The 26,070-nt window shown below is 39.3% G+C and overlaps 6 protein-coding genes, 1 long non-coding RNA gene and 3 other non-coding genes across 10 annotated transcripts; 3 read left to right on the forward strand and 7 right to left on the reverse strand.

Annotated features, from left to right (window-relative positions):
* Nucleotides 1-3,780: 3,780 nt before the first annotated feature.
* On the reverse strand, nt 3,781-13,374 carry LOC131696842 (zinc finger protein 883-like). Its single transcript, XM_059012406.1, has 2 exons — nt 12,535-13,374; nt 3,781-5,160 (listed from the first exon to the last, which is right to left on the reverse strand). Exons 1-2 carry the CDS (start codon nt 13,097-13,099, stop codon nt 3,998-4,000), a joined length of 1,728 nt encoding a protein of 575 aa, XP_058868389.1. The 5' UTR covers nt 13,100-13,374; the 3' UTR covers nt 3,781-3,997.
* LOC117398956 (uncharacterized) lies at nt 5,946-12,527 on the reverse strand. Its single transcript, XR_009311590.1, has 3 exons — nt 8,858-12,527; nt 8,164-8,333; nt 5,946-7,205 (listed from the first exon to the last, which is right to left on the reverse strand). It is a non-coding gene; the product is annotated as an uncharacterized LOC117398956 (long non-coding RNA).
* A 1,603-nt stretch (nt 13,375-14,977) lies between the features above and the next one.
* Nucleotides 14,978-15,060, forward strand: trnal-cag (transfer RNA leucine (anticodon CAG)). Its single transcript has one exon. It is a non-coding gene; the product is annotated as a tRNA-Leu (tRNA).
* A 1,741-nt stretch (nt 15,061-16,801) lies between these two features.
* LOC117967190 (histone H4) lies at nt 16,802-17,207 on the reverse strand. Its single transcript, XM_034914495.2, has one exon. It carries the CDS (start codon nt 17,165-17,167, stop codon nt 16,856-16,858), a length of 312 nt encoding a protein of 103 aa, XP_034770386.1. The 5' UTR covers nt 17,168-17,207; the 3' UTR covers nt 16,802-16,855.
* Nucleotides 17,208-18,384: 1,177 nt separating this feature from the next.
* LOC131709711 (histone H1-like) lies at nt 18,385-19,226 on the forward strand. Its single transcript, XM_059012428.1, has one exon. The coding sequence runs from the start codon at nt 18,476-18,478 to the stop codon at nt 19,091-19,093; it is 618 nt and encodes a 205-aa protein (XP_058868411.1). The 5' UTR covers nt 18,385-18,475; the 3' UTR covers nt 19,094-19,226.
* Nucleotides 19,227-19,834: 608 nt separating this feature from the next.
* LOC131709720 (histone H3) lies at nt 19,835-20,335 on the reverse strand. The gene has a single exon (XM_059012445.1). The coding sequence runs from the start codon at nt 20,284-20,286 to the stop codon at nt 19,876-19,878; it is 411 nt and encodes a 136-aa protein (XP_058868428.1). The 5' UTR covers nt 20,287-20,335; the 3' UTR covers nt 19,835-19,875.
* Nucleotides 20,336-21,571: 1,236 nt separating this feature from the next.
* On the reverse strand, nt 21,572-22,042 carry LOC117967184 (histone H2A-like). Its single transcript, XM_034914490.2, has one exon. The coding sequence runs from the start codon at nt 22,016-22,018 to the stop codon at nt 21,635-21,637; it is 384 nt and encodes a 127-aa protein (XP_034770381.2). The 5' UTR covers nt 22,019-22,042; the 3' UTR covers nt 21,572-21,634.
* A 1,157-nt stretch (nt 22,043-23,199) lies between these two features.
* Nucleotides 23,200-23,271, forward strand: trnad-guc (transfer RNA aspartic acid (anticodon GUC)). The gene has a single exon. It is a non-coding gene; the product is annotated as a tRNA-Asp (tRNA).
* A 602-nt stretch (nt 23,272-23,873) lies between these two features.
* On the reverse strand, nt 23,874-23,961 carry trnay-gua (transfer RNA tyrosine (anticodon GUA)). Its single transcript is given in 2 exon segments — nt 23,874-23,909; nt 23,925-23,961. It is a non-coding gene; the product is annotated as a tRNA-Tyr (tRNA).
* A 1,399-nt stretch (nt 23,962-25,360) lies between these two features.
* LOC117398948 (histone H4) lies at nt 25,361-25,766 on the reverse strand. The gene has a single exon (XM_059012444.1). It carries the CDS (start codon nt 25,724-25,726, stop codon nt 25,415-25,417), a length of 312 nt encoding a protein of 103 aa, XP_058868427.1. The 5' UTR covers nt 25,727-25,766; the 3' UTR covers nt 25,361-25,414.
* Between the last annotated feature and the right edge of the window lie 304 nt (nt 25,767-26,070).

Genomic DNA, 26,070 nt, shown 5'->3' on the forward strand with positions numbered 1-26,070 from the left:
TAGGTCGGTGGTTAAAGTCCGGCTCGACGGACCGAATCTTTTACGTTACATCAATCACTGTAACACAGTATCTTCAAAGGATCCCAAGGTGTCAGCTTCAACAACATTACTGGGGAGTTGGTTCCAGACCCTCACAATTCTCTGTGTAAAAATGTGCCTCCTATTTTCTTTTCTGAATGCCCCTTTATCTAATCTCCATTTGTGAGCCCTGATCCATGTTTCTTTTTTCAGGTCGAAAAAGTCCCTTGGGTCAACATTGTCAATACCTTTTAGAATTTTGAATGCTTGAATCAGATCGCCGCGTAGTCTTCTTTGTTCACAACTGAACAGATTCAATTCTTTGAGCCTGTCTGCATACAACATGCCTTTTAAACCCGGGATAATTCTGGTTGCTCTTCTTTGCTCTCTTTCTAGAGCAGCACTGAACACAATATTCTAGATGTGGTCTTACTAAGGCATTGTAAAGTTTTAACATTACTTCCCTTGATTTAAATTCAACACGTTTCACAATATATCCGAGCATTTTGTTGGCCTTTTTTATAGCTTCCCCGCATTGTTTAGATGAAGACATTTCTGAGTTAACATAAACTCGGTCTAGGTCTTTTTCATAGATTCCTTCTTCAATTTCAGTATCTCCCTGTGATAGAGAGAGAAAGGGTCAATGCTGTAAATCTCCCTCCCGATTAGAAAGGGCGCTGTGTAAGGGGGAAGGTATGCTGCCTCCTAGATCTGCCACCTAGGTGGTAGGTGGAAACTGAAAGGTAATCATATTCGAGTGGCGCGTAGCTGCAAGTACTCAGGACGATTCCATTGCAGTCAGTTGTGGGGCAGCCCTCTGTTGGAGAAACCATGGTGACGCTTTGATTGAGGGGAGGAGCGTTTTTGGGTGAAAAGGGGAAGCAGCTACGTCAGTACCTCCCCTTGCGCTGAGAAGGTAGAGCGACCGGCCGGAGCTGGGGTTTATTTTCTGTGTGTTACGTGTTTTTGTTTGTGTTTTCTAGAGGAGCAAGAGGACAGGAGGCTGTAGCCAGAGAGCCAGCGTTTACCCCAGAGCACGTCCCTAACCACACAAGCACAACACCGCACAGCGCACGCACCACGATCCCCCTGGAGGAATAGAGCACCGTTTACGTGCACGGAGGATTGTGGCTATCTTTTTGTTTACCTTTTTGGACTCAGAACCTCTTATTGTTTTGCCCCAATACCATCATTGGTAGCGGGGCATATTTATTTATTTATTTTTGTTTGGAATTATTATTGATGGACTTTTTGTTGTGATTTAATAAAGAAAGGATTATTTTTGGGAAATGGCAGTTTGGACATTACATTCTTTGTACTGCACCAGTCATCCTTACCACACTCCCATATCATATTTATAATGCACATTTTTATTGCCTGCATGCAGTACTTTACACTTTTCTCTATTAAATGTCATTTGCCATGTGTCTGCCCAGTTCTGAATGCTGTCTAGGTCATTTTGAATGACCTTTGTTGCTGCAACAGTGTTTGCCACTCTTCCTATTTTTGTGTCGTCTGCAAATTTAATAAGTTTGCTTACTGTACCAGAATCTAAATCATTAATGTAGATTAGGAATAGCAGATGACCTAATACTGATACCTGTGGTACTCCACTAGTTACCTCGCTTCATTTTGTGGTTTCTCCATCAATCAGTACTTTCTGTTTTCTACATGTTAACCACTCCCTAATCCATGTGCATGCATTTCCTTGAATCCCTACTGCGTTCAGTTTGAGAATTAATATTTTATGCAAGACTTTGTCAAAATCTTTCTGGAAATCTAAATAAACCATTTCATATGCTTTGCAATTATCCATTGTCGATGTTGCATCCTCAAAAATATCAATTAGGTTAGTTAGACACGATCTCCCTTTCTTGAAACCACGCTGTCTCCCAGGAAACTGTTACCATATATGTAATTTTCCATTTTGGATCTTATTATAGTTTCCATAAGTTTACATATAATAGAAGTCAGGCTCATTGGTCTGTAGTTACCTGGTTCGGTTTTGTCTCCCTTTTTGTGGATCGGTATTACGTTTGCAATTCTCCAGTCTGTCGGTACAACCCCTGTGTCAAGAGACTGTTGCATGATCTTGGTTAGCGGTTTATAAATAACTTATTTTATTTCTTTGAGTACTATTGGGAGGATCTCATCCGGTCCAGGGGAGTTGTTTATTTTAAGAGCTCCTAGTCCCTTTAACACTTCTGCCTCTGTTATGCTAAAGTTATTTAAAACTGGATATGAACAGATCGACATGTGGGGCATGTTGTCCGTGTCCTCCTTTGTAAAAACTTGAAAAGTAATCATTTATTATATTTGATTTTTTTTCTTTGTCTATGATTTTGCCATTTGTATCTTAGACATTTAACCTCCTCTTTGAATGTTCTTTTGCTGTTGGTTGTATCATTCCCCGCCCGCTCTCTGTAGTTTGACAATGTTCTGCCCTGTCCCTCCCCCAGCATTGTTTGGCTTTTGATTTTTTTTTGGCGTTTATTTATTAATTTATTATAAAAGTTTGCACTAGTATTTCAAATGTTTTCTGTTCTTTCGAGGGTTGAATTCAAGTGCATTTAAATGTGCTTAAAAAACATAAATTTCATTTGCATGGGCATTTGAATCAGTTTGCAAAGTATTTGCATTTGACAGTATTAATTTAAATGCAACGCAGGTTCACTTGTCCCATGCAGTCATTCTGCATTGCTGAAGCTACATTTAGTTAAACAAACTGGACAGCCAACAGCATGAGTTTACTGCTGCAGTGCAGTGCTGGAGTTCAAGAGGCTGTTACCTTTCTATGCCCCTATTGGAATATCAGGATGAAAAAATAAATAATGTATGAACACTTTCCATTCCCTTCCTGGGCAAGAACAGGACATGAAAATGTAGTTTAAGCTTCTACTGTAAAGTAACAGCTGTCACACTTGGATTCGCTGAATTGAAATAAATCACCCCTTTCCCAGTGCAGTCTTTAAGAAGTAAATTAAATAAGCAGAGTCTTAAAAACAAAGTTGTATTGCAGAACAATTTATTCTATTTAGAATCTGTTACACCATAGGCCTATATTTTCCTGGAAATGAATTAAAGGTTCAAATAACATGTACGTATCTTTTGTAACATTTACAAACAGAAATACTAATGTTATGGGTAAGAACTTTATGGTTAACATTATTTATTATGTGTAATATAAACAGTCAAGAGCGTGCCACACTGAGGTATATTTGGTACATATCCGTGACTCGACGACTGCATAATGCAGGTGTTTGCAATATCTGTATTTAAATACATTATACAGTGATGGTAGACAACAATTTCTTCATTATAAGGAGTTCTGCAAGATGGTATTCTTGGCTGTCACCATTACAGAAACATGTTTTGGGGTAACATGAAGAACAATTGTCCCACACAGTCATTCTGCATTGCTAGTAATGATCTATTCAGGGATACCAAGATATTTAGTGAGCAAGGGGCAAGAGTGTGCAAAACTAGGTCATAAATACACTACCGCAAGTCACTCCTGAGATTGCTTGAACAATATAACCTTTGCCAATTTTTAACAAGGAGATGATTATCTATTAATTCAGGAACACCACAAAACTAGAGTAGTATTTAATGGGGCTTTTAATTCTGTGATTGACCTTTCTGATCTCTGCAGTGTTGAACGGCAGGAATCTGACAGACAGGCTCTGTAAGTATAAATTAAATGAAGCTTGTATTCATGAAACTATAATATACATCCATGCAAAAAATCAGACAAGTCCTTCCCAGGATTTACATTTTAATAACTCAGACAATCAGGGATCAGAAGACAAGATCATTTTGACAAAGGGATCTAAAAGTCCAGTTGCATCTCAGGGTCTTATATACTCTCCGCTTCCACTAGACTGAGTCATCTTGTGATGGAGGCACAGTGCTACTGTTCCTAGTGAAGTGTCTGGATACTGTGAGCTTTTACAACTGGGAGTGGAAAATAAAATCTCTCTTATTGAGTGCAGTGAGTCGACTGCTCCCCTGTGTGAACTCGAAGGTGTGACACCAGATGTTCTGTTCGATTGAATCTCTTCCCACAGTGATCACAGCTATACGGCTTCTCTCCGGTGTGAATTCGCTTATGTACTGTCAGTGCTCCTGAGCGGGTGAATCTCTTCCCACAGTGATCACAGCTATATGGTTTCTCTCCTGTGTGAGTTTGCTGGTGTCTTTTCAGGTCTCCAGACAGAATGAAACTTTTCCCACAGTAAGCACAATGATATGGTTTCTCGCCCGTGTGAATTCGCTGGTGGGCTTTAAGCTGTGATGCTTGTTTGAAACTCTTCTCACACTCAGTGCAGCGATACGGTTTCCCTCCTGTGTGAGTTTGCTGGTGTCTTTCCAGGTCTGTAGACAAAATGAAACTCTCCCCACAGTCAGCACAAGGATACTGTTTATGTCCCAGGTGAATTAGCTGGTGGGCTTTAAGCTGTGATGCTTGTTTGAAACTCTTCTCACACTCAGTGCAGCTATAAGGTTTCCCTCCTGTGTGAGTTTGCTGATGTAATGTCAGGGTTTCTAACTGAGTGAAACTCTTCTCACATCCACTACAGTGAAACAGTTTCTTCCGATAGTGAGTTTGCTGGTGTGTTTTAAGATGGTGTAGCTGTTTGAAACCCATCCCACACTGAGCACAGGAATACGGCTTCTCTCCTGTGTGAATGCGATGGTGTCTTTTCAGATCTGTAGAGGTATTGAAACTTCTTCCACATTCAGTGCAACAGTACGGTCTTTCTCCTGTGTGAATTCGGTGGTGTCTTTTCAGCTCTGTTGATGTACTGAGACTCTTCCCACACACAGTACAGAGATGCAGTTTCTCTGCCATGTGAATTTGCTGCTGGCTTTCAAAGTGGTCAGTACCCCCCTCTTCAATGGGGTCACACTCACGTTCAAGAACCTCCTCTTTAATGATGACCGGTTCAATTCCAGGGATCTCTTCATTAATGTGGACAGGATCTAGTGCAGGTTTCTCCTCCTCCCCTTCAATAGATGTCAGCTCTGTAGCCTGCTCTGGACTCCTGCACCATTCCTGGTCAAAGAGCTCCTCTTGAATGGGAACTGATTCTGCCTTCGACCCTTCCTCAGCATGAGGGAGAGCATTTCTCTCTGCAGGACCTGTGAGAAGAGTGAAACACTGTAAAATCTACATCATAAACTGGGTTCATTCTAGATTGCACATTCAGTAACCTGTCATCTGTCTGGCAGTGAAGCTGCAAGGCAAATGACTCAATTTTTTTTGTTTCATTTGTAAAACAAATGAAGAAATACTGTTTTCAACTGTATATATATATATATATAATATATATATATATATATATATATATATATATATATATATATAAATATTTTTTTTAAAAAAATTAAAATAACCTGTGATTATTGTCATTCTACAGCTTTCAAAGCATATATGTTTCTCTGTCATTTTACTATCAATTTAGATTTATTTCCATTTACGTCAATATATTTAACTGATTATTCATAATTAAATACTTATATACTTTAAATGTACTGTTTTCCACTGTGGAATGATTGTTAGTATATTTTGCAATTCATATTTCGTTTTGTCATTGTATTGTGAAACACATTCATATGCCTAAATGTCTACTATAAAAACTTGAAAAATCAATTACCTCACATATCATTTCAAGTATTAAACGAGTAGTCTAACCAAGCATTTTAATCTATAGATTGAAATTTACAAAAAACAAACTTAATTCTTTGACAATTACATTTAGCCACATGTCTCCCAATTTATTTTAACAATTACAATTTATTTAATTAAACTTATTGAAGAAAAAGCAACATATTTAAAGATTAAACAAGACCCCTTCTGTGCCGAACTGCCACTGACAAAACCTTTTGTACATTCCAGTCTTAACAGAAAACTACCGAGACAGCTGTAAGCAAGAGATACATTTTTATTTGATACAATATTCAAAATTAAAATACACTGCAGTACAATAAATAAATTACACACAGGTTGATTTCAATGCTACTACAGAATGAAAAGGAGGTCTGTCTGTATATGGAAAACTAGCGGATCAATACAAAAACATTTGTACGGTTGCAAAAGATTTATAATCCTCTTTTAGCAAAACTCTGCTCACAAGGTGCTTCCTTCTTACAAATAAGACATTTTAAGAAGTCAAAACATAAGTTCTGTTTAGAAACATCAAAGCAAACAAATAGATTGATATTCATGAACATCCTCTGTAATTTAACAAAGAAATTCTTATATTTTGGCAAATAATCCTCTGATATCAATGAAGATGAACTGAATAATGATCAATTAAAATGCTTATACACTTATTTCTTAACAAGAACAAAAGCCTCCACATCCCATTATAATTATAACTATGGCATGCCTTGAGCTGTCTGAGTGGAAATACAAAGATATTAAACTACCTGAAGTCATTCTGTACTTGAAATTAAAAGAGCAACTTATTTAATTTCAGCTGACTGCTCCATATGGAAAGACACAATCCCACGCAAGCTAGTGGTGGAAAGGCCTACCTTGACTTGAATCCTATGTGGATATTGACATTGTGGGTAGAATGAGAAAATGTTTAACTTGGTCAAAAAAAAAAAAAACTTTTGCCAGAGCAAAGTGGATGCACGACAATTCGTCCCTATTACAAGATGTATATATTTTAAAGAGTCAGTATACTTTTAAGATGTTGACTGTGTAACCACATAGAAATTGTTGATCATGAGTTGCTCTCAGAGTCTATTACGCCCACGTGAATCACTAAAAACAGTCTCATCAACGACACTCGCTTGTTGAAGTGAACGATCAACAATTTCTATCTTATATGTACACCCACATTTATGTTATACCATTACATTTTACAGTATTACTCTTAAAATATGTAGTAATAGGGACGGATTGTCACAAACCTGAGCAAAGATCTTTAAAGTACATATCTGTAGAATTGTTAAGGCCCAACTAAGAACTTCAGGGCCTTCGTTGTCAATCATAATAGCAACTTACTAGATACAAATAATCAACCTAAGGCAACTTTTTATTTTTTATTTCTCTCCATTCAAAATCAGCAACTGCAGAAATGAGGGAAAGAACTCTGGGATTCACAGCATATTGTCTCTTAGATGGTTTGCGTTCTACCTTGGTCCCTTTGTCAGGATTTATTTTAAAGATGCACCTATAGGAAGGGGAAAAAAAAATTTAGCATAACGTTTACTACCAGTATAACATATTCAAAGGTTACCAGAGACCAAGAAGAGGAGAACTTGAGCATAAGTGATTTCAAATCAATAGCTTAAATATATACTTTTGTTTTGTAGTTGTATTTATTTTATTACACATATGCTCACAAATGCATAAATTCTTAATTTATTTAGATTCTCACAAAATCATACATATAAAAAGCTTACTTCTTGCAAAGACATTTGTAAGCTTTTTACATTCATGGAAATAGTGAATGAGAATTAAAGTGATTCATTTTAGAAGATAACATTTGCCATACAGTGATTAAGGTCACAATATAAAATCTCCCAATGTTTTAAATACATTTCAGATATACTATTATTAAAAGGTATAAAAAATAAAATTAAAAAATAAATAAAATGTTGACTTGTTTGCCAGAAAAGTGCTTTTACATTTATCTAGTAAAATAAATAATGCATATAACATTTGTATAAAGGAGGCTGTGTGGTCCAGTAGTTAAAGAAAAGGGCTTGTAACCAGGAGGTCCCCGGTTCAAATCCCACCTCAGCCACTGACTCATTGTGTGACCCTGAGAAGTCACTTAACCTCCTTGTGCTCCGTCTTTCGGGTGAGACGTAATTGTAAGTGACTCTGCAGCTGATGCATAGTTCACACACCCTAGTCTCTGTAAGTCGCCTTGGATAAAGGCGTCTGCTAAATAAACAAATAATAATAATAATAAAACAAACACTGCACCAGCATGACTGCATGTTATACAAAACAAATTGACAGATAATGGGCTGATTATTATTACCAGGGTGAAATTGCTGCAGCATTATGAGTGTCACATAGGTTTAAGGAAAGCTGAATGTTTTAATGCCTCTAGTAATGTAAACAAGGCATAAAAGTTACCAATAGCTTTAACCATGCACTTATTTATTTTTGCAATCTACCTCTGAAGGACTTGCCAGTGTTGCTCCCAACTCTGCCAGGTACTGTATGTTCAAGAGGTAGTATAATGCAAACATCATGATGAAAGCTGCCAGAAGCTGGGGCTGTCTTCATTAACTACAACTTTGTCGATGCTCAGCGTAAAAGCACGAAGCAGTCAGAAGGGAGTTTCCTGCAGTGATAAACAAACACATGAAATTTATTAAATTTATTTCCCAGTGTTTTTATTAATAAGAAACATATTGCATACATATACTTGATCATGTATGTAAAAACTGGGCAACTCTACCCTGCTAGAATTATATAAACATTAAATGGATTTCCAGAAGGCTTAGGGTTGCTCAGTTTACCTGGCTGGTATCCTGACTATTTACAGTTGACCATCTCCTTTAATGATTAAAAATGTGGAAAAATCACAGGACACCTTTCACAAAAATTCAAAATATAATGTTGAATTCATCTTCTTTTACAAGACATTTCTCTTTTCTCTGGTATATTTCTTATTGAGATATACTCAATTTAACAGAAACTACATTGTGATGAGACACTTTATTAGCTAAAAGTTTGAAGAACATAAAAGGGCATTATTTTTCACACACTGCTGAGCCAAAACTTGAAAGTAAACTTATTAGGAGGGATATGGGTATCAAAATCCAACCAGTCCTAAGATAAATATTGATTACTCAAAAGACATACCACAGAAAATGATGCAGGGTGATGCAGGCAGGTCAGATGTTTTCACTTCAGATGGTAAACATTTGTCATCCACCTAAAAAAAGCATTTGCTGGTCGTCTTCATTGAAATAGCCAAGTAGCAGCAGCAAAATTAACCCTGGCATCTCTGGAAACAATCGTCAAGTCCTTCTTTGTGTGTCAAGATTTCTACAAATTGTTCTACTTTTTTGTACTCTTGGTCTTCTTGTAGGCCAGAATTCCTTGTCCTTTGCTTTTTAAAGACTCAGAATATGTCCCATCTAACTGCACACCTGTCAGCTCCCTGAAGTGTGCCTGAATTTCTGACATCTCAAACAGAAATGGCCATTCCTTCTTTAGTTTTTCAGTTGCCATACCTCGGATGATGTCTTTTCTCTGCGTGTAAAAGGTTGCCATCATTTTTTTTGGTAATAATCTGTGAATCCAGTTTCTTTCTGTGAACATGGTTTTCATTTCTTCTTGTTGCTTTATTTTACTTGTCACTGTCTCTGTTTTTGGCAACTGCGCAGGATCCCAATTAATACAGCCATAAGTGTCCTGAGGTGAAGCTTGTTTCTTTGAGGGAATTTCTTCTGTGTCACTCCCACCAGATTGTTGAAGCTGCCCTTTGGTAAAAGAAATTGTGCGCTTTACATTTTCTGCTCTTGCCGCAGCTGTTTTACCAAGGAATCATACCTGCTTCCAACTATTTGGCCTTCAATAACATCTTGCAAAGACTTGTGATATTTTAACACCATTTTCCTTGCTATCTCTGTAAGATATTTCTTTGACGGTCTCTTGCAGACGCTTGTGACTTCATTAATGATAATTCGCAACATTGCTTGTCGTTGCTTTGGGTATGGCCTTTCTTGTTTTTCTAGCTTATAAAGCAGGTCAGTTGGCAATTTTTCCCATGGTATCTCAAACCGAAGGAAGCAGTTGGCTTTCAAAGATGAAACTGATTCTTTAGGCTCTGTACTGCAAGTTAGCACTGGGCTGAAGGCTGTTGAGTTCTCTGTTATAGAAGATTAGCATGGACTGGTGCAACTCAAGGATTCACCTTGACAATTACAGAAAAAGTCAAAATGTTACGTCAATAATTTGAATTTTAATACTTTATTTATTTATTTACAGTATACTTTATTTCGTGTATTTGTTTGATAGTAGAAAATACACATCTTCTACGAACTCAGCTTTTAAAAAATATGTTTGGGGGGGCGGGAAATCACCTACTAGGGAGTGTTACGGTTTAGATGGTCTTTAATGTTCAGTAAAGGCCATTTTTTAAAGACTTCCAACTCCTTTTGACACGTAAAAAGCTGAACTTTCATAAAGTTACCATGAATTAAATTAAGAAATTAACAATCTTTATTTCAATGGACTTATGTAACTGTGATATACTTCCCATGTTATTTACTCGCATTAAAAAAATAAATAAATAAAGAAAATGCAGATTATTTAAATGTCTCCTAATGATAACGACTTAATCCTAGAAGAAATTATAAATATCAACATACGCATATGTGACTTCGTACTAATGTTAGATGTTTTATTACAACCACATATTCTACATCATACACAAAGCAGCAGCTTGTGCAGAAAAATAAATTTTAAAAAACTGTAGGACACATTCTCCACAACCAATCTTTGTTTGGTTAAAACAACGATAACTGCAGTACTATATTATACGAACAGCGAGCTTACATCACAATAACAACTTTTAAATACATCAACAACCAATAAAACTAGTCAACTATGTTTACTTTGTCTTCTAAATTATTAAGGAATGTTGTTAATGGAAATCAATCAATTCTATTTTAGTATGGACCAAACAAATGTCGCCAAACTTAGAAAAAAAGAAAACAAAAAAAGTTTTCCTTACCCTAATCCTGCAGTGCCAACTCATGAATCTCGCACACGAAAGAACTTACAGAATGGATACAATACAAATTAGGTCGACAATTTAAAGAAAACCACATTCCAAAGCAAAAGAATTTAGATTATTTTTTTTCCCCCCATTTGTAACCAATGCGGCGAGTCCAGAGGTGTCGGGGCTCCGGCACAAATGAAGCATTGCCTCTCTATATTAATAGCCTTTCTTGATGTCCTGCACACAAGGGAGCTCACAGAGTAGAACAACATGGTGTTGCTGCACATGACTTGTTTACAAAATGGCACTTCTACACTTTCACAAGCTTTAATGCAAAACCAAATTCCATTCTCATTATTAATGGATACTGTAACCAGCTGCAGTTGGTGAATGCATGAATGAATGAATGAATGAATGAATGAATTAACAATCCATTTCCAGTCAGAGGTCAAGTTATCCACTAGTCCAGGGCTTGTCAAACACGGTCCTGGGGACCCCCTGTGTCTGCTGGTTTTCATTCCAACCGAGCTCTCAATTACTTAACTAGACCCTTAATTGAACTGATAATTTGCTTAATTAGACCTTTTTACTAGTTTTCAGCTCTTGAACTGTTGCATATTTCAAGTTAGCTATAACATTTGATAAGTAACTTGAACTGCAACTGTTTAAGAGCTGAAAACAAGTAAAAAAATGTCAAATTAAGCAAATAACTAGTTCAAGGGTCTAGTTCAGTAATTGAGAGCTCGGTTGGAATGAAAACCAGCAGACACAGGGGGGGGGGGCCAGGACCAGGTTTGAGAAGCCCTACACACTAGTTTTTATCCCTTCAGTACTGGCAATAAGTTATGAGTTACGAGTATAGTGTGGTGTTGAATAAAAAAATTAACCGTGGTTGAATGTATTTATTTTGATAACATTTTAAGCTCTGAATCCCTGATGAATATTTAATCGAGCAACAAAATTTATTTAAAAAAAATATTCTATTGGAGTAACTGTGTCAGTTAGAACAGTAATATAACAGCAATATATTTAGACCCCAGGATATTAGTACAAGCATTTTAAATTCTACATGAAGGAACTACATTTTTTCCCCACACGTTTGCTTTATATTAAATTAGGCAGGAATTATCAACAGACGTTTAAGTTAAATGGGAGGGAAAGCTCAGTTTGTGGTCTTATTACTGGAGGATTATTTTTATTTCTCCAGATTTTGACTTCTACATTAAAACAACCCTTGGTGTCATTACATGTTGGTTGACAGAGGTCAGTAGTTATTTAAAGTCATAGCTACACACCTCATGGTGAAGGGAATACACACATAGTTATTGAGATTTTTTGCCTTTTTATATTCCAGCACCTCTGAATTATGTAAATAGTTACTGGAAAAAATGGTTCTTCGTATGGAGACAGATTACTCCTGTATCTCGTGTGGGGACATTCCTTTATCTGGAGAACCATGTTTTGGATCCTAAAACACTGAAATGGGGTGGTAGGAGGATGCATTGTTATTGAGAAGCTTTTAAGATGTGCTTGTTTTACTTTTTTCTGAAAGTTCTATAACTTTTTACGTTGTACCATGTCCTGAATTCTGTAAACAGTTTAAAAATAATATTCAAGCTTTTTTTTTTTTTTTTAAATCTGGTTTTACGGTGATTTGATCGAATTTTAATGACTTAAAAACCCACCTTTGAAAGGGTTAAAATAGCAGTCAGTGGTGTTGAATGGACTTTTTTCTTTCTTTCTCTCCGTCCTTGTTAACGTTGTGTGCACAGAACAGTGAGAGCTGATCGATTGAAATATGATGCCTTACCTTTCAGTGCTCTTCTCCACCCCGCTGTGCTTGTGTGGTCTCTCTGTTCAGAGTCATCACCTCGCATCAGCAGGTCCTGCTCGGAATAGCTTCCATCCTCCTGCATTAAAACCCGGGAGTTTTTCAGTGCGGTGTGGACTGCAGGCACCGGATCCCTGACTGTCTTAACTGGAAGATTAGAGAAATCCCGCGCCGGCAGCCCCTGAGCAATAATACTGTCGCTCCCGTGGTATTGTGTTTCAGTGTTTGTGAGAGATTGGGTGAAGTTCTTATCGCCAGTGTTCGTGTATTCTCCGTCTCGCATTGCTTTCAACTCGCTCTCCGCTATTTCCAATCGCAATCTCACGCTTTCAAATTCTTGGTCTCTTTGGTCCAGTCTGAGATTGAAAACTGCACATTTACTGTCCACGAACTTTGCTAACGCAGACATGACGCTCAGCACAGCCGCTTTCACTGCAGGCTCGATAGCAGAGGCGAGTTCTTCCTCAAGGAGAGACGCGGAGGATGCGCAGATATCCATCTCTTCTTTCATTTCAGAGACGGGTCTCACTCTCGCCTCTTCCATTAATACAAACACAGCGGCTTTTCTTATGCTCTGGGGAAGACTGTCTATACTGGAAACCTCGCAGTCTGCTGTTATCTTTACAGAACTATCAGCGATCGTCTTGAACACGAATAGTTGTTGATTAAACTGAGCACAGCATGTGAACGAGCTGCGCTCTGAAACTGCGATAGCGTGTCTCCTCTCACCCACAAGGACGATGTACTTCCGTGTTATTATTTACAGATTCTCGAGAGCTGAGCATGTATCAATCTAGCAGCCAGTCTGTTACAGCGCTGGCGCCACCTACCGAGCACCTCCCAGAGGTACATGGAAACCGTTTGGGTTGTTTGTCATGAAATCAGCAATACATGGGTACAGTCAATTCTCATTGAAACGAACCCGGATTTAACTGGCTAGCTTCCAGACCGTTGCATAGTTATACTTTGGTAAATATACAGGATGCAATTTGTCAAATTTCCAAACAACAAAACATCGTGGCAATCCTCAATACATCTGTAGTGCACAATTTAAACAGTTACGAGAATCATAAAATTACTTATTTTTCCAAATAATGCCATCATGCAAGTCGTAAGCAAATTTGCAGACAAATTTGCAGACAACACAAAAATAGTAGGAGTGACAAACACTAATGCAGCAGCAAATGTCATTCAAAATGATCTTGACAGCATTCAGAACTGGGCAGACACATGGCAAATGACATTTAATAGAGAAAAGTGTAAAGTATTGCACGCAGGCCATAAAAATGTGCATTATAAATATCATATGGGAGATACTGAAATTGAAGAATGAATCTATGAAAAAGTCCTAGGAATTTATGTTGACTCAGAAATGTCTTCATCTAGACAATGTGGGGAAGCTATAAAAAAGGCCAACAAGATGCTTGGATATATTGTGAACAGTTTTGAATTTAAATCAAGGGAGGTAATGTTAAAACTTTACAATGCATTAGTAAGACCTCATCTAGAATATTTAGTTCTGGTCACCTTGTTACAAAAAGGATATTGCTGCTTTAGAAAAAGTGCAAAGAAGAGTGACCAGAATTACCCAGGGGTTAAAAGGCATGTCGTATGCAGACAGGCTAAAAGAATTGAATCTATTCAGACTTGAACAAAGAAGACTATGCGGCGATCTGATTCAAACATTCAAAATCCTAAAAGTTATAGACAACGTCGACCCAGGGGACTTTTTTGACCTCAGAAAAGAAACAAGGAGCAGGGGTCACAAATGGAGATTAGATAAAGGGGCATTCAGAACAGAAAATAGGAGGCACGTTTTTACACAGAGAATTGTGAGGGTCTGGAACCAACTCCCCAGTTATGTTGTTGAAGCTGACACCCTGGGATCCTTCAAGAAGCTGCTTGATGAGATTCTGGGATCAATAAGCTACTAACAACCAAACGAGCAAGGTGGGTCGAATGGCCTCCTCTCGTTTGTAAACATTCTTATTTTGTTATGCTCTAGGAGAAATGCAGTTACTACTTTTATGGATACAGTATTAAAAGGCAATAACAAAAAATACCTATGTTACAACAACTAAAAATAATGTTAAAACGCACTCATAACAACTTGCATTTTTGCACACAACCTCATTGATAACTACATAGTGTAACGACAATACATGGAACATCATACAAGATCCGTATTTTAACAGCTTAATCTGCAGAAGTTAATTGTTGTTAATCTAGACCTTGTTTCCACTCTGCATTTAAACCCCTGTTTAATATATTACTTTGGAAGTCTAATGTGCAGGATTACATTATTTAAATGTGTGCAAAATTGTAAAATAAATAATAATACGAATGTATCTCTGCGACGCAGAGGTGTGCCTCTGCCAGCTGTGTAGCGTTGCCATGGTTTACACAAATGAATGCAACGGAAGTCAGGATGGCCGAGCGGTCTAAGGCGCTGCGTTCAGGTCGCAGTCTCCCCTGGAGGCGTGGGTTCGAATCCCACTTCTGACAAGATGCGTTTTTTTATTCTGATATCATGATTTTTTTTCCTTTAAATATCTAGTTGTATACTAATTCATAGAAAGTGCGTCGCTTTTCTTTTCTCTATTTAAAGCACATATTACAGTGGGATGAATGCGGACTGTAGTCTTGGTGAGGAGAACATGCCTGGACAGCATACAATTGATCTTTAAATTACCATTACCTTTATCATTAATAATGTTATTATTGGCAGTCTATTGTTTATTGTAAAGCCTACAGTTTTGTTTAGTAAGCTATTGCTTCGCATCGTATGTATACCGTTACAAAAACTCTGTATTCAGATCCTCCTCGTTAGTATAGTGGTCAGTATCCCTGCTATGCGGGAGACCGCGGTTCATTTACACAGCAGGGAGAAACTTTTTTTGTTGTATTATGTTTCTAATCTAATACTTCTTTACACGATGTCTTGACAAACATACCTCCAACTAAACATTAGAGAACGAGTCCTTTTCAGTATTGTCGTAAAGGGAAGACAATACTCAACACTGGGGGCGCTGTTACCTTGACAGCCAAACGAACATCAATATCAGTGTGTTAAATCAAGGCTTTCAGTTAGATTACTGTTTGTTTACTTTTTTATTAAGAGAAAATAAAACAATGAAATGTATAATTATGCAATTTTCTCATATCAATTACAACATATCAAGTGGTTAGGACTCTTGACTGGAGGGTTTTGGGGTGTCAATTCCAGGTGGGGGACCAGGTGCTGTACCCTTGAGCAAGGTACTTTACCTACATTGTTCCAGTAAAAACCCATCTGTATAAATAGGTAATTGTATGTAAAAAATAATGTGAGATCTTGTAAGAATTGTAAGTCGCCCTGGATAAGGGCGTCTGCTGAGAAATAAATAAATAATAATAATGTTTACGCGCATGCACTAATTTGTTGTGCAGTTTGCGAATCTCAGCTACTTTTCCTATGAGATGTAAGTCCATACAATATGGTACACTTAGCATTATGCCGCGGTGAGCCATTTTATATATTATATATATATATATAAAAGCCTATAGCGACTTTAGGAAATGACTACTTCACATTTTCACAAGAAACTCTTGTTTACCTGTGTAAATGGGTGTTGAATTCACAAGCATTTTTAAATTGAAATTTAAGGTAAAATACTGAGACCGTTTTTTGGGACATTATCACGTGCATTGTCCATTCACGTGAAACAAACATGTAAACTAGCATACTGTCTGGCAACAATTACCAGTACAAAATAATGTTTTGCAGGCAAAACGACGTAGCACATTATGATTCTCACTGAAATGCAAAATATGAAAACACTTAGGTTATGCTTTCTTTCTAAAAGATTTAAACTGAATCGCACTTAATAGAGGCATGCGTTTTGCAGAAGAGATGGTATTTTTTGTATTTAAAATTAAATCGAGAAAGTGCATTGTTTGTTTCCATGAAGCAAAATTCTAGGGGGGATAAAATTGTTAGAACAAAACATTAATACATGGTCTCCGCTAAATACATCAATTATGATTTAATAGAAATAATAAAGAATGAATGTTGCATATAATTTGATTGCAATTCAGATTGTATGCTTATTTTGCATGTGATATATAGTATATATACAAACACACACTATATACCTATAAACACTATGCATAACTAAATACACAGTTAACACACGGTCAAACACAAAGATCACTTCCTCGTATGATACAAATGTAACAATCAATGGATTTAAACTTTCGTTTGATATTGTGGGTGGCTCTGAAAAGAGCCTTTGTGTTCAAATGTAGCCGATGAAAATCCTTAACCTCCGAATCCGTACAGAGTGCGACCCTGGCGCTTCAGAGCATACACCACATCCATAGCGGTGACGGTCTTTCTCTTGGCGTGCTCGGTGTAGGTGACGGCATCCCGGATCACATTCTCCAGAAACACCTTCAACACCCCGCGGGTCTCTTCATAGATCAGCCCGGAGATTCGCTTCACTCCTCCGCGGCGAGCCAGGCGGCGGATAGCAGGCTTGGTGATGCCTTGGATGTTATCACGGAGCACTTTGCGATGACGCTTGGCACCTCCTTTCCCAAGTCCTTTACCGCCTTTACCTCTTCCAGACATATTGTAAATGTGTATTATAAAATTAACACAATAACTAAAAACGGAGCCGATGTTCTATTATATGCACAATGATCGGACCTGATTGAAAAAGCAGCCAGCAAAGAAGAGCGCGCAAACATCAGACCCGCCCACCACTGAGCCGTGTCTGTGAGCGCGTGTTAAGCACGAAACTGCTGACGCGCATTCACTGCACAGTGTTGCTGATTAACAACGCGAATGTGGATATTTATTGATTTTTTTTGCAATATTAGGTGCAGTTGTTTAAATGGCTGTATTACAAGGAGCAAAGAAAGAGCTGGGTAGATTCATTAAACTGCTTAAAAAAGTTATTTCATGTTCTTTCTACATAATGGTTGCTTATTTTCCTACGTATTACAAATGTATTTGTGCAGAGGCCAAAAAACACGTTTTACTCAAGCAGAATATTTGAAAATAACATTTTTTTTTTCTCACCAGAAGACAGAGGTTGCATTCCTTCAGTAAAATATTTAAACTGCATCGAGAATGCAGTTAAAATATTAATTGAAACATGAATTAATTAAAATATGAATGGAATAACGTTTTTTTTCTCACCAGAAGACAGAGGTGGCATTTTCTATGAAATGCACCACCAGTAAAATATTTAAAATACTCAGAGAATGCTGTGGTGATGCCAGGGTACTTGCATTGTTTTAACAAGTGTGGGTCAGGGATAAAGAGAAATCAAACAATTCAATAAAGTAATTCTCCCGATCGATTACAATGGGATGTTCAGGCAGTACGTGCTGCAGTGTGTTAACCGCGCCTCACATAAAGGTGATTAAATGTCCAGTTTTACAAACTTCACGCATCAAACTTATGAAATTGTGTTTGACTAGCCGCCTCGTTTGTGAAACGAATCACACAGTTACTTTAAACCTTAAATTCGCCATGGTATATGAATAAAATATAGCGAAGTACTGAGCGAGCAGTTTGGTTTCGCTGGAGGATACTGCAGCTTTGGTCACCTCAATTAAAAATGCAGTAAGGTTCCTGGTTAAAGAATACGTTATATTGTAAACACAACCTTTCTCTTTTGATCCGCTCGGTTGTTTGTGTTTATTTGTTCCTACTTCACTGTCAAATTGTATATTTTGTGCGGGTAGAAAACACAAGACAGGACGCTTTCATAATGAGCGGGTAGCCTGAGAGTCAGTTGAGTCTACACGGTTCTCACTATGCCAATAACTTCCGCTCTCCGCCTTTCTGCTCACATTCTCTGACACACACAAGGTCTGTGTTGCGCGTTTGTATTATTGATAGTTTTCTTTGTGTTCAACACTCTTAGAAATGGCAGAAACTGCTCCAGCACCAGCCGCCCCTGCTCCGGCTAAAGCTCCCAAGAAGAAGACCGCGGCCAAGCCCAAGAAATCGGGTCCCAGCGTGTCGGAGCTGATCGTCAAGGCTGTGTCTGCCTCCAAGGAGCGCAGCGGGCTGTCCGTGGCGGCGCTCAAGAAGATCCTGCAGGCCGGCGGCTACGATGTGGAGAAGAACAACTCCCTCGTCAATAGAGCCCTCAAGAGCCTGGTGACCAAGGAGACCCTGCTACAGACCAAGGGCACCGGCGCCTCGGGCTCCTTCAAGCTCAACAAAAAGGCGGCTGAAGCCAAGGAGAAGGCGGCCAAGAAGAAGGCAGCTCCCAAGAAACCAGCGGCAAAGAAAGCGGTTGTCAAGAAAACAACGAAAAAGGTTTCGGCAAAGAAAGCAGCGACACCCAAGAAGACTCCTACGAAAGCGAAGAAACCGAAAGCTGTAAAGAAAGCGCCCAAGAGCCCGAAGAAAGCGGCTGCCAAGCTTAAAAAGGTCGTAAAGAAGAGCCCGAAAAAAGCGAAGGCAGCGCCTAAACCTAAAAAGGTGACCAAGGCAGCTAAACCCGCAGCGAAGAAGGCGGCTCCTAAAAAGAAGTGAGCAGTTAAAGCGACGATGGAACAATGAACCCAAAGGCTCTTTTCAGAGCCAACACATCTTTCTAAAGAGAGCAGATTGTCCTTATATACATAATAAACGTGACACTCCTGTGATGTTTTAGCACGCGGTTTAATAGTGTAATATTAGAGTAAACCATTCGCTACCTGATTAAGTATAGTCACAATAAAAATGATGTTCGTTTTGTATCTGATGTCAGATCCTTGTTTCTGTCTAAGTGACCTCTTCCTGTAAGTATCAATCAACCATTATTTTTGATAGTTGTAAAAGATTATAATGGTACGAAAAAGCGTAAAATACTGTCATTGTAATATATTGGGAGCATGTTCCAATTGCAAAATGTAAAAACAATACAGAACATCTAACATATACAGTACATCAAATCAACTGACGGACCCGCCTGGTCTCTTTCCACGCACTTTAACCCTGATACCAGGTATTAGCTGCTGTGTTGCTGCTACTATTTCATGTATGTTACTATAATGCATTATGCACTTTCCACTCTACTTAATGTACTATTTTTTTTTTTTACTGAATATCTTGTACTATGCATTTCTCTGTATTTAAAGTATTATGGATTTTCTTGTTACTGCATCCTGTAAAGCGCTTTACGATTGTACTGCACAATGAAAGGCGCTATATAATATAAAGATTGCTTGATTAATAGATACACCTTTTTTTAGTTAATGGAACATAACACTTTCAGAGAAGTGGGTGGCTCTGAAAAGAGCCTTTGGTTTTCACTGTTTTAAGGGTTTTGCAGTTTAAGCGCGTTCTCCGCGGATGCGGCGGGCCAGCTGGATGTCTTTGGGCATGATGGTGACTCTCTTGGCGTGAATGGCACACAGGTTGGTGTCCTCAAAGAGCCCGACCAGGTAAGCCTCGCTAGCTTCTTGCAGCGCCATCACAGCGGAGCTCTGGAAGCGCAGGTCAGTCTTGAAATCCTGAGCAATTTCTCTGACCAGCCGCTGGAAGGGCAGTTTGCGGATCAGCAGCTCGGTGGATTTCTGATAGCGGCGGATCTCCCTCAGAGCCACAGTCCCAGGCCTGTAGCGGTGAGGTTTCTTCACGCCGCCGGTAGCGGGAGCGCTCTTTCGGGCAGCCTTGGTAGCGAGCTGCTTCCTGGGAGCCTTTCCACCGGTGGACTTACGAGCGGTCTGCTTGGTTCGTGCCATCTTCAAACTCTTGTACACAGTATGAAAAACTGTACAAAATAATACACGCAGCCGACACCAGAGACTATATAGAGGAACTGAGCAGTCCTGATAGGCTGTGACACATTAGGGCGGGTTTATTTTCCTCATTGGTTAGATTCCAGATTCTCAATGATTGATTGAAACATTTGAATTCTGCTCGCATTCTGTTCAGTAGTCATTGTTTCCGAGTTGTTGGCGCCTTTCAAATAAATATTGTCATTGAGGAACATATTACTAGACCCCAGTATTAACAAATACATTCCATTCAAATTAAGCAGGCTGTTTTTTTTTTTAAATTGTATCGGAAAAACGGTCAACAGCAGACAAGCAATACTTAATTATGGCGAGAGAAAATACATAAACATATGTATGGTTTGTTTTCTTTTGTATTAAATGATTTTAGGCGGTTTTCTTGTTTTAATGTATAACACAATAAGCGTAGTAGTGTGTTTTTTTTTTTTTTTTTTTTGTTTTTTGTAGGAGACGCGTTGGCCAGTGTTTTGTTTCTCTGTAATTTTTGCTTTCTTTTGATATTTGGGGCTCCGTCCTTTTGTGTATATTGTTTTATTTTGACAAGCGTGTTTTAACCCCTATCTTCTGTGATTGCTATTAAGAAAAGGTAACACCCGATTCGATTATATTGCTCTGCTAGTGTTTAATACATTGTATGTTAACAAATCGTAGTGCAATCATTTGCGGTAAAAACAAAAACTTCAACGATCTTACGCTACAATACTGTGTGTGTAAAGAAACTTGAAACTAAAGCTTGGGAAGTAGGTATTCACTGCCCCCTGGTGTTTGTGCTGAAAAACCAAATCGCAAATAACTACAATTCACGATTTGATGGCGCTTGTATTTTATGATTTGGTTGTATTGAAACACTTGTATTTTCTTTGTCCTTCTCTTTCTTTGAGCGCTCTTTCCTCCAGGCGCAGTGGCATCTGAGCGGGGCTGTCCTGAAGTTCCTGTGCTTTACCAAACTTAATCTTGCTTTATATTGGGCTGGATCTACTGTCGCTTATAGCAACTGTTAGTTAGCAAAGAAGATAAATGTACTACAAGGCAAACATTGATTTTATTTGACTATTTCTGTAAGATTGCGTGTATATACCCGCAACAACAAGTAAAACACGAGGGGTGGATTTCCAGCTGGAAGCATTTACATGGTAACGCTGCACTACCACACACACTTAATTGCTACAATGCTCAGTTTGGTATTATTCAGACAATAAACAAAACGATTCGATGCGCTTTCATAGAAAAATTGGGTGGCTCTTAAAAGAGCCTTTGGGGTTTTAGAAGATCTTATAAGCGGCGTCCGAGTGATTTACTTCTTGGTTGGCTTCTCGGTTTTCTTGGGCAGCAGCACGGCCTGGATGTTGGGCAGCACTCCGCCCTGAGCGATGGTGACGCCTCCCATCAGCTTGTTGAGCTCCTCGTCGTTGCGGACAGCGAGCTGCAGGTGACGCGGGATGATCCTGGTTTTCTTGTTGTCCCGGGCGGCGTTCCCGGCCAGCTCCAGGATTTCAGCAGTCAGGTACTCGAGCACAGCGGCCAGATAGACCGGGGCTCCAGCGCCGACACGCTGGGCATAGTTTCCCTTCCGCAACAGCCTGTGGACACGGCCGACTGGGAACTGCAGTCCTGCCCTGGAGGAGCGAGTCTTTGCCTTAGCACGGGCTTTACCACCGGTCTTTCCTCTTCCAGACATCTTCACTGTAATTTAAAGTAACAATAAATGCGCTTCTGCTCTCCTGCTTTTTTATACACACCCGCTCATTCGTCATTGGACAAAACGACACATACTTATCAGAATATTAAAGACGTCATCGCGGATGAGGGCGGGGCAGTATGTCCTTTTCATTCATGTCATTGGTTTTATCTTTCCCTGCCTGCTGTAGATTGGCTCGCTTGTCTTTTGTTTCCTCTTGGCGCTCATTTTTAATTTGGAACAAAGTTGCCCAACAACATGAAGTGTTGAAAACCACACTGCTCCACAGTCACGTTCGAGTTTAATTACTATGTCTAAGTTTCGGTTTACTGGTTTCACTGCAATTAACCAGAAAGCTGATGTCGTTGACGCTCCCATTTGTTTGTATGGTGGCAGATGCAAATATACCAGCTTACCGTTCACTGTAAATCTTGTTGCTATTAGGTCACACTGGCAGCCAAATACTATTTATTTATGTGGAGCGGGGAGTTTTATAAGTGCATTCATTTATTTATTAAGTCAAATATAGAAGTAATGTGTTTTTCAATGTGGATTGCAAAAAAACAATGAGGTTATCATGTCCTTATACTGTAAGCCATAAATTGCGACCATAATATTGGTAAATAAAATGGTGATTGAGAGCAGTAGTAGAATACAGCTGATAGCATATGAATCAAACATGCAGGTTTAGTGCCATCCAGACTTCCGTGCGGTTTAATATTGTAAACCTGGGCAGCACTACAGCTATAAATATGGCACTGTCTGGAAGATAGCCCGTTTTAATGCAGGTTCATTTCAGGGTGCTGATGTTTGTGACACAGTTATTAGGAAAACACCCATCAGATCGCAATTGATTCCATCTCTACCAAAATCTGACAGAGTACCACTTTCAATTTGACAGCATATCACTTTCTGGCATTAGACAGGTCAAGTTGTTGTATACATAGCACATTCTGACCATATACCACTTTCTAACACTACACCGGGAATGGGGGGGAAACTGTTCTAAAAGTATTAGTGTTCAATAAACAACACAACACATACAATCTCACAGAAGTTGTGTTGAGAGCTTCAGAGGGCAGTGCTGCATGTTTCGATTCTACACATACGCACAGCTGTGTAATTCATTCAGTGATTTACACGCCTTCAGAATCCTATCGATAGTCGGTTTAGACATCTCCTCCTCGTTAGTATAGTGGTCAGTATCCCCGCCTGTCACGCGGGAGACCGGGGTTCAATTCCCCGACGGGGAGGTACTTTGTTTTACATCAGAAGACAGCGGTGGCATTCCCTATGAAATGCACCACCAGTAATATATTTAACCTACTCAGAGAATGCCGGGGTAAAGCCAGTTTAATTAAACTGTTGCAACAAGTGTGGGTCAGGGATGAAGAGAAATAAAACAATTCAATAAAGTAATTCTCCCGATCGATTACAATGGGATGTTCCGGCAGTGCGTGCTGCAGTGTGTTAACCGCGCCTCACATAAAGGTGATTAAATGTCCAGTTTTACGAACCTCACGCTTCAAACTTATTCATTTTTGTTTTATTTTTCTAATCTATATTTATAACAAAAACTTTTCATGAATATCTTGCAAAGTATTACCACTATTCAAAAATATACCTTCAACTAACATTACAGAACGAGCCCTTTTCAGTATTGTTGCAAAGAGAAGACAATACTCAACACTGGGGGCGCGGTTACCTTGACAGCCAAACGAACATCGAGGAAGCTAAGCATCTGTCTCTCTGTGTCAGCCATCTTGGCTCAAATTGCGGCATAATTTAGTGCAACTTGACTCTCCATTGAAGATACTGTGTTACAACAGTGATTGATATAAAGTAAAAGATTCTGTCCTCCGAGCCGGATTTGAACCAGCGACCTAAGGATGCCCGTGCTTTTCCACTACAGTCCTCCGCTCTACCAACTGAGCTATCGAAGGCAGGTCTGTTACACAGCGCGGCCAGACTGCTTGTATTAGTAGCATTCATCACAGACGAGAGGAGGCCATTCAGCCCATCTTGCTCGTTTGGTTGTTAAGAGATTATTGATCCCAGACTCTCTTTCAGACACATGGGGGCGCATTGGACTTTTTCAATGCAGACATTATAAATTAACCTAATCCTGGTCCAGGCCCTGGTACTCTCCCGCCTAGACTACTGCAACTCCCTCCTGGCTGGCCTCCCTGCGTCCGCCACCCGTCCGCTCCAGCTCATCCAGAACTCTGCTGCTCGCCTGGTGTTCTCTCTACCTCGCTTCGCCCACGCTACTCCACTACTCCGCTCGCTCCACTGGCTCCCGATCACCGCTCGCATCCAGTTCAAGACTCTTGTACTAGCCTACAGATGCCTTGATCAGACTGCACCCAGCTACCTCCAGACCCTCATCTCTCCCTACACCCCCACTCGACCTCTCCGCTCCGCCTGCACTAGAAGACTGGCTCTACCTCCGCTACGCTCCCCTGCCTCCCGAGCCCGCTCCTTCTCCACCCTTGCTCCGCAGTGGTGGAACGACCTTCCTACAGATGTCAGGACTGCCCAGTCCCTGACCACATTCCGGCGCCTCCTTAAGACTCACCTCTTCAAACAGCACCTGTAGAACTCCTCTGTTGTATCCTGGGACACTATCACCCTTCATTTAAATATGCTTTATTTTGCTCTTATCTGCCCCCTATTTTACTGCATTTAATCCTGTACCTCAGAATATTGTAATCTCCCAAGTGTTTAATCTGTAGTATTTTGTACTTAATCATATCCTGATGTAACTATCACTACTTAATCATATCCTGATGTAACTTTCACTATTATCTGCTGTATTATTGAATTGTGGTTTGTCACACTTGAGAATTATTGTATTTCTTGTTCTTATTGTATGACTTATATTGTAACACTTGAATGTATTTGTATTTGCTTGCGATTGTAAGTCGCCCTGGATAAGGGCGTCTGCTAAGAAATAAATAATAATAATAATAATAATAATTAAGATGATGTACTTTGAATGCACTGCTGTTTCTACAGGATCAACAGTTTGTTCAAGGGCTGATGCTGCGAAACAGCGGCGTGTTTTACCCCAAGCCTGTTCAAGTTTCTAGAACAATACCGCCTTCCCCAGTTAACACCAATATAAAATTATTACCTTTGCCCGTTCATACTTTAGCTGAACTTTTATTAATGCAATCATTCTTGAAACAAAAACAACTTTGAAAATGTGTGTTCGTGTATATATAACTTAAAATATAATATTGAAATACATAAAGAAAATACACACCCTAACTCAAATAACTTTTTCTCGTACTACAGAAAGTGAATAATCAGTAAATGGATTTAAACTTTCGTTTGATATTGTGGGTGGCTCTGAAAAGAGCCTTTGTGTTCAAATGTAGCCGATGAAAATCCTTAACCTCCGAATCCGTACAGAGTGCGACCCTGGCGCTTCAGAGCATACACCACATCCATAGCGGTGACGGTCTTTCTCTTGGCGTGCTCAGTGTAGGTGACGGCATCCCGGATCACATTCTCCAGAAACACCTTCAACACCCCGCGGGTCTCTTCATAGATCAGCCCGGAGATTCGCTTCACTCCTCCGCGACGAGCCAGGCGGCGGATAGCAGGCTTGGTGATGCCCTGGATGTTATCACGTAGCACTTTGCGATGACGCTTGGCGCCTCCTTTCCCAAGTCCTTTACCGCCTTTGCCTCTTCCAGACATATTGTAACTGTGTATTATAAAATTAACACAATGCTTAAAACAGAACCCAATGTTCTGTTATATGCAGAATGATCGGACCTGATTGAAAAAGCAGCCAGCAAAAAAGAGCGCGCACACATCAGACCCGCCCACCACCGAGCAGTGTCTGTGAGCGCGTGTTAACCACGAAACTGCTGACGCGAATTCACTGCACAGTGTCGCTGATTAACAACGCGAATGTGGAGTTATTGAATTGTCGTTATTATTTATTTATTTATTTATTTATTTATTTATTTATTTATTTTATTTATTTATTTATTTTTACAATTTTTTGCAGTAGTCTTAAATATATGTATTACAAAGAC

This window comes from Acipenser ruthenus, chromosome 44, assembly GCF_902713425.1.
Source record: "Acipenser ruthenus chromosome 44, fAciRut3.2 maternal haplotype, whole genome shotgun sequence".
NCBI classification, from domain to species: Eukaryota; Metazoa; Chordata; class Actinopteri; order Acipenseriformes; family Acipenseridae; genus Acipenser; species Acipenser ruthenus.

Bases quoted from the DNA above. Each gene is read 5' to 3' on its own strand.
- LOC131696842 (XM_059012406.1), bottom strand. From the start codon at position 13,099: ATGGAAGAGGCGAGAGTGAGACCCGTCTCTGAAATGAAAGAAGAGATG. The intron at 5,161-12,534 runs GTAAGGCATCAT...CTCTTCTCACAG, and splicing joins GTGGAGAAGAGCACTGAAAG to GTCCTGCAGAGAGAAATGCT.
- LOC117967190 (XM_034914495.2), bottom strand. From the start codon at position 17,167: ATGTCTGGAAGAGGTAAAGGCGGTAAAGGACTTGGGAAAGGAGGTGCC.
- LOC131709711 (XM_059012428.1), top strand. From the start codon at position 18,476: ATGGCAGAAACTGCTCCAGCACCAGCCGCCCCTGCTCCGGCTAAAGCT.
- LOC131709720 (XM_059012445.1), bottom strand. From the start codon at position 20,286: ATGGCACGAACCAAGCAGACCGCTCGTAAGTCCACCGGTGGAAAGGCT.
- LOC117967184 (XM_034914490.2), bottom strand. From the start codon at position 22,018: ATGTCTGGAAGAGGAAAGACCGGTGGTAAAGCCCGTGCTAAGGCAAAG.
- LOC117398948 (XM_059012444.1), bottom strand. From the start codon at position 25,726: ATGTCTGGAAGAGGCAAAGGCGGTAAAGGACTTGGGAAAGGAGGCGCC.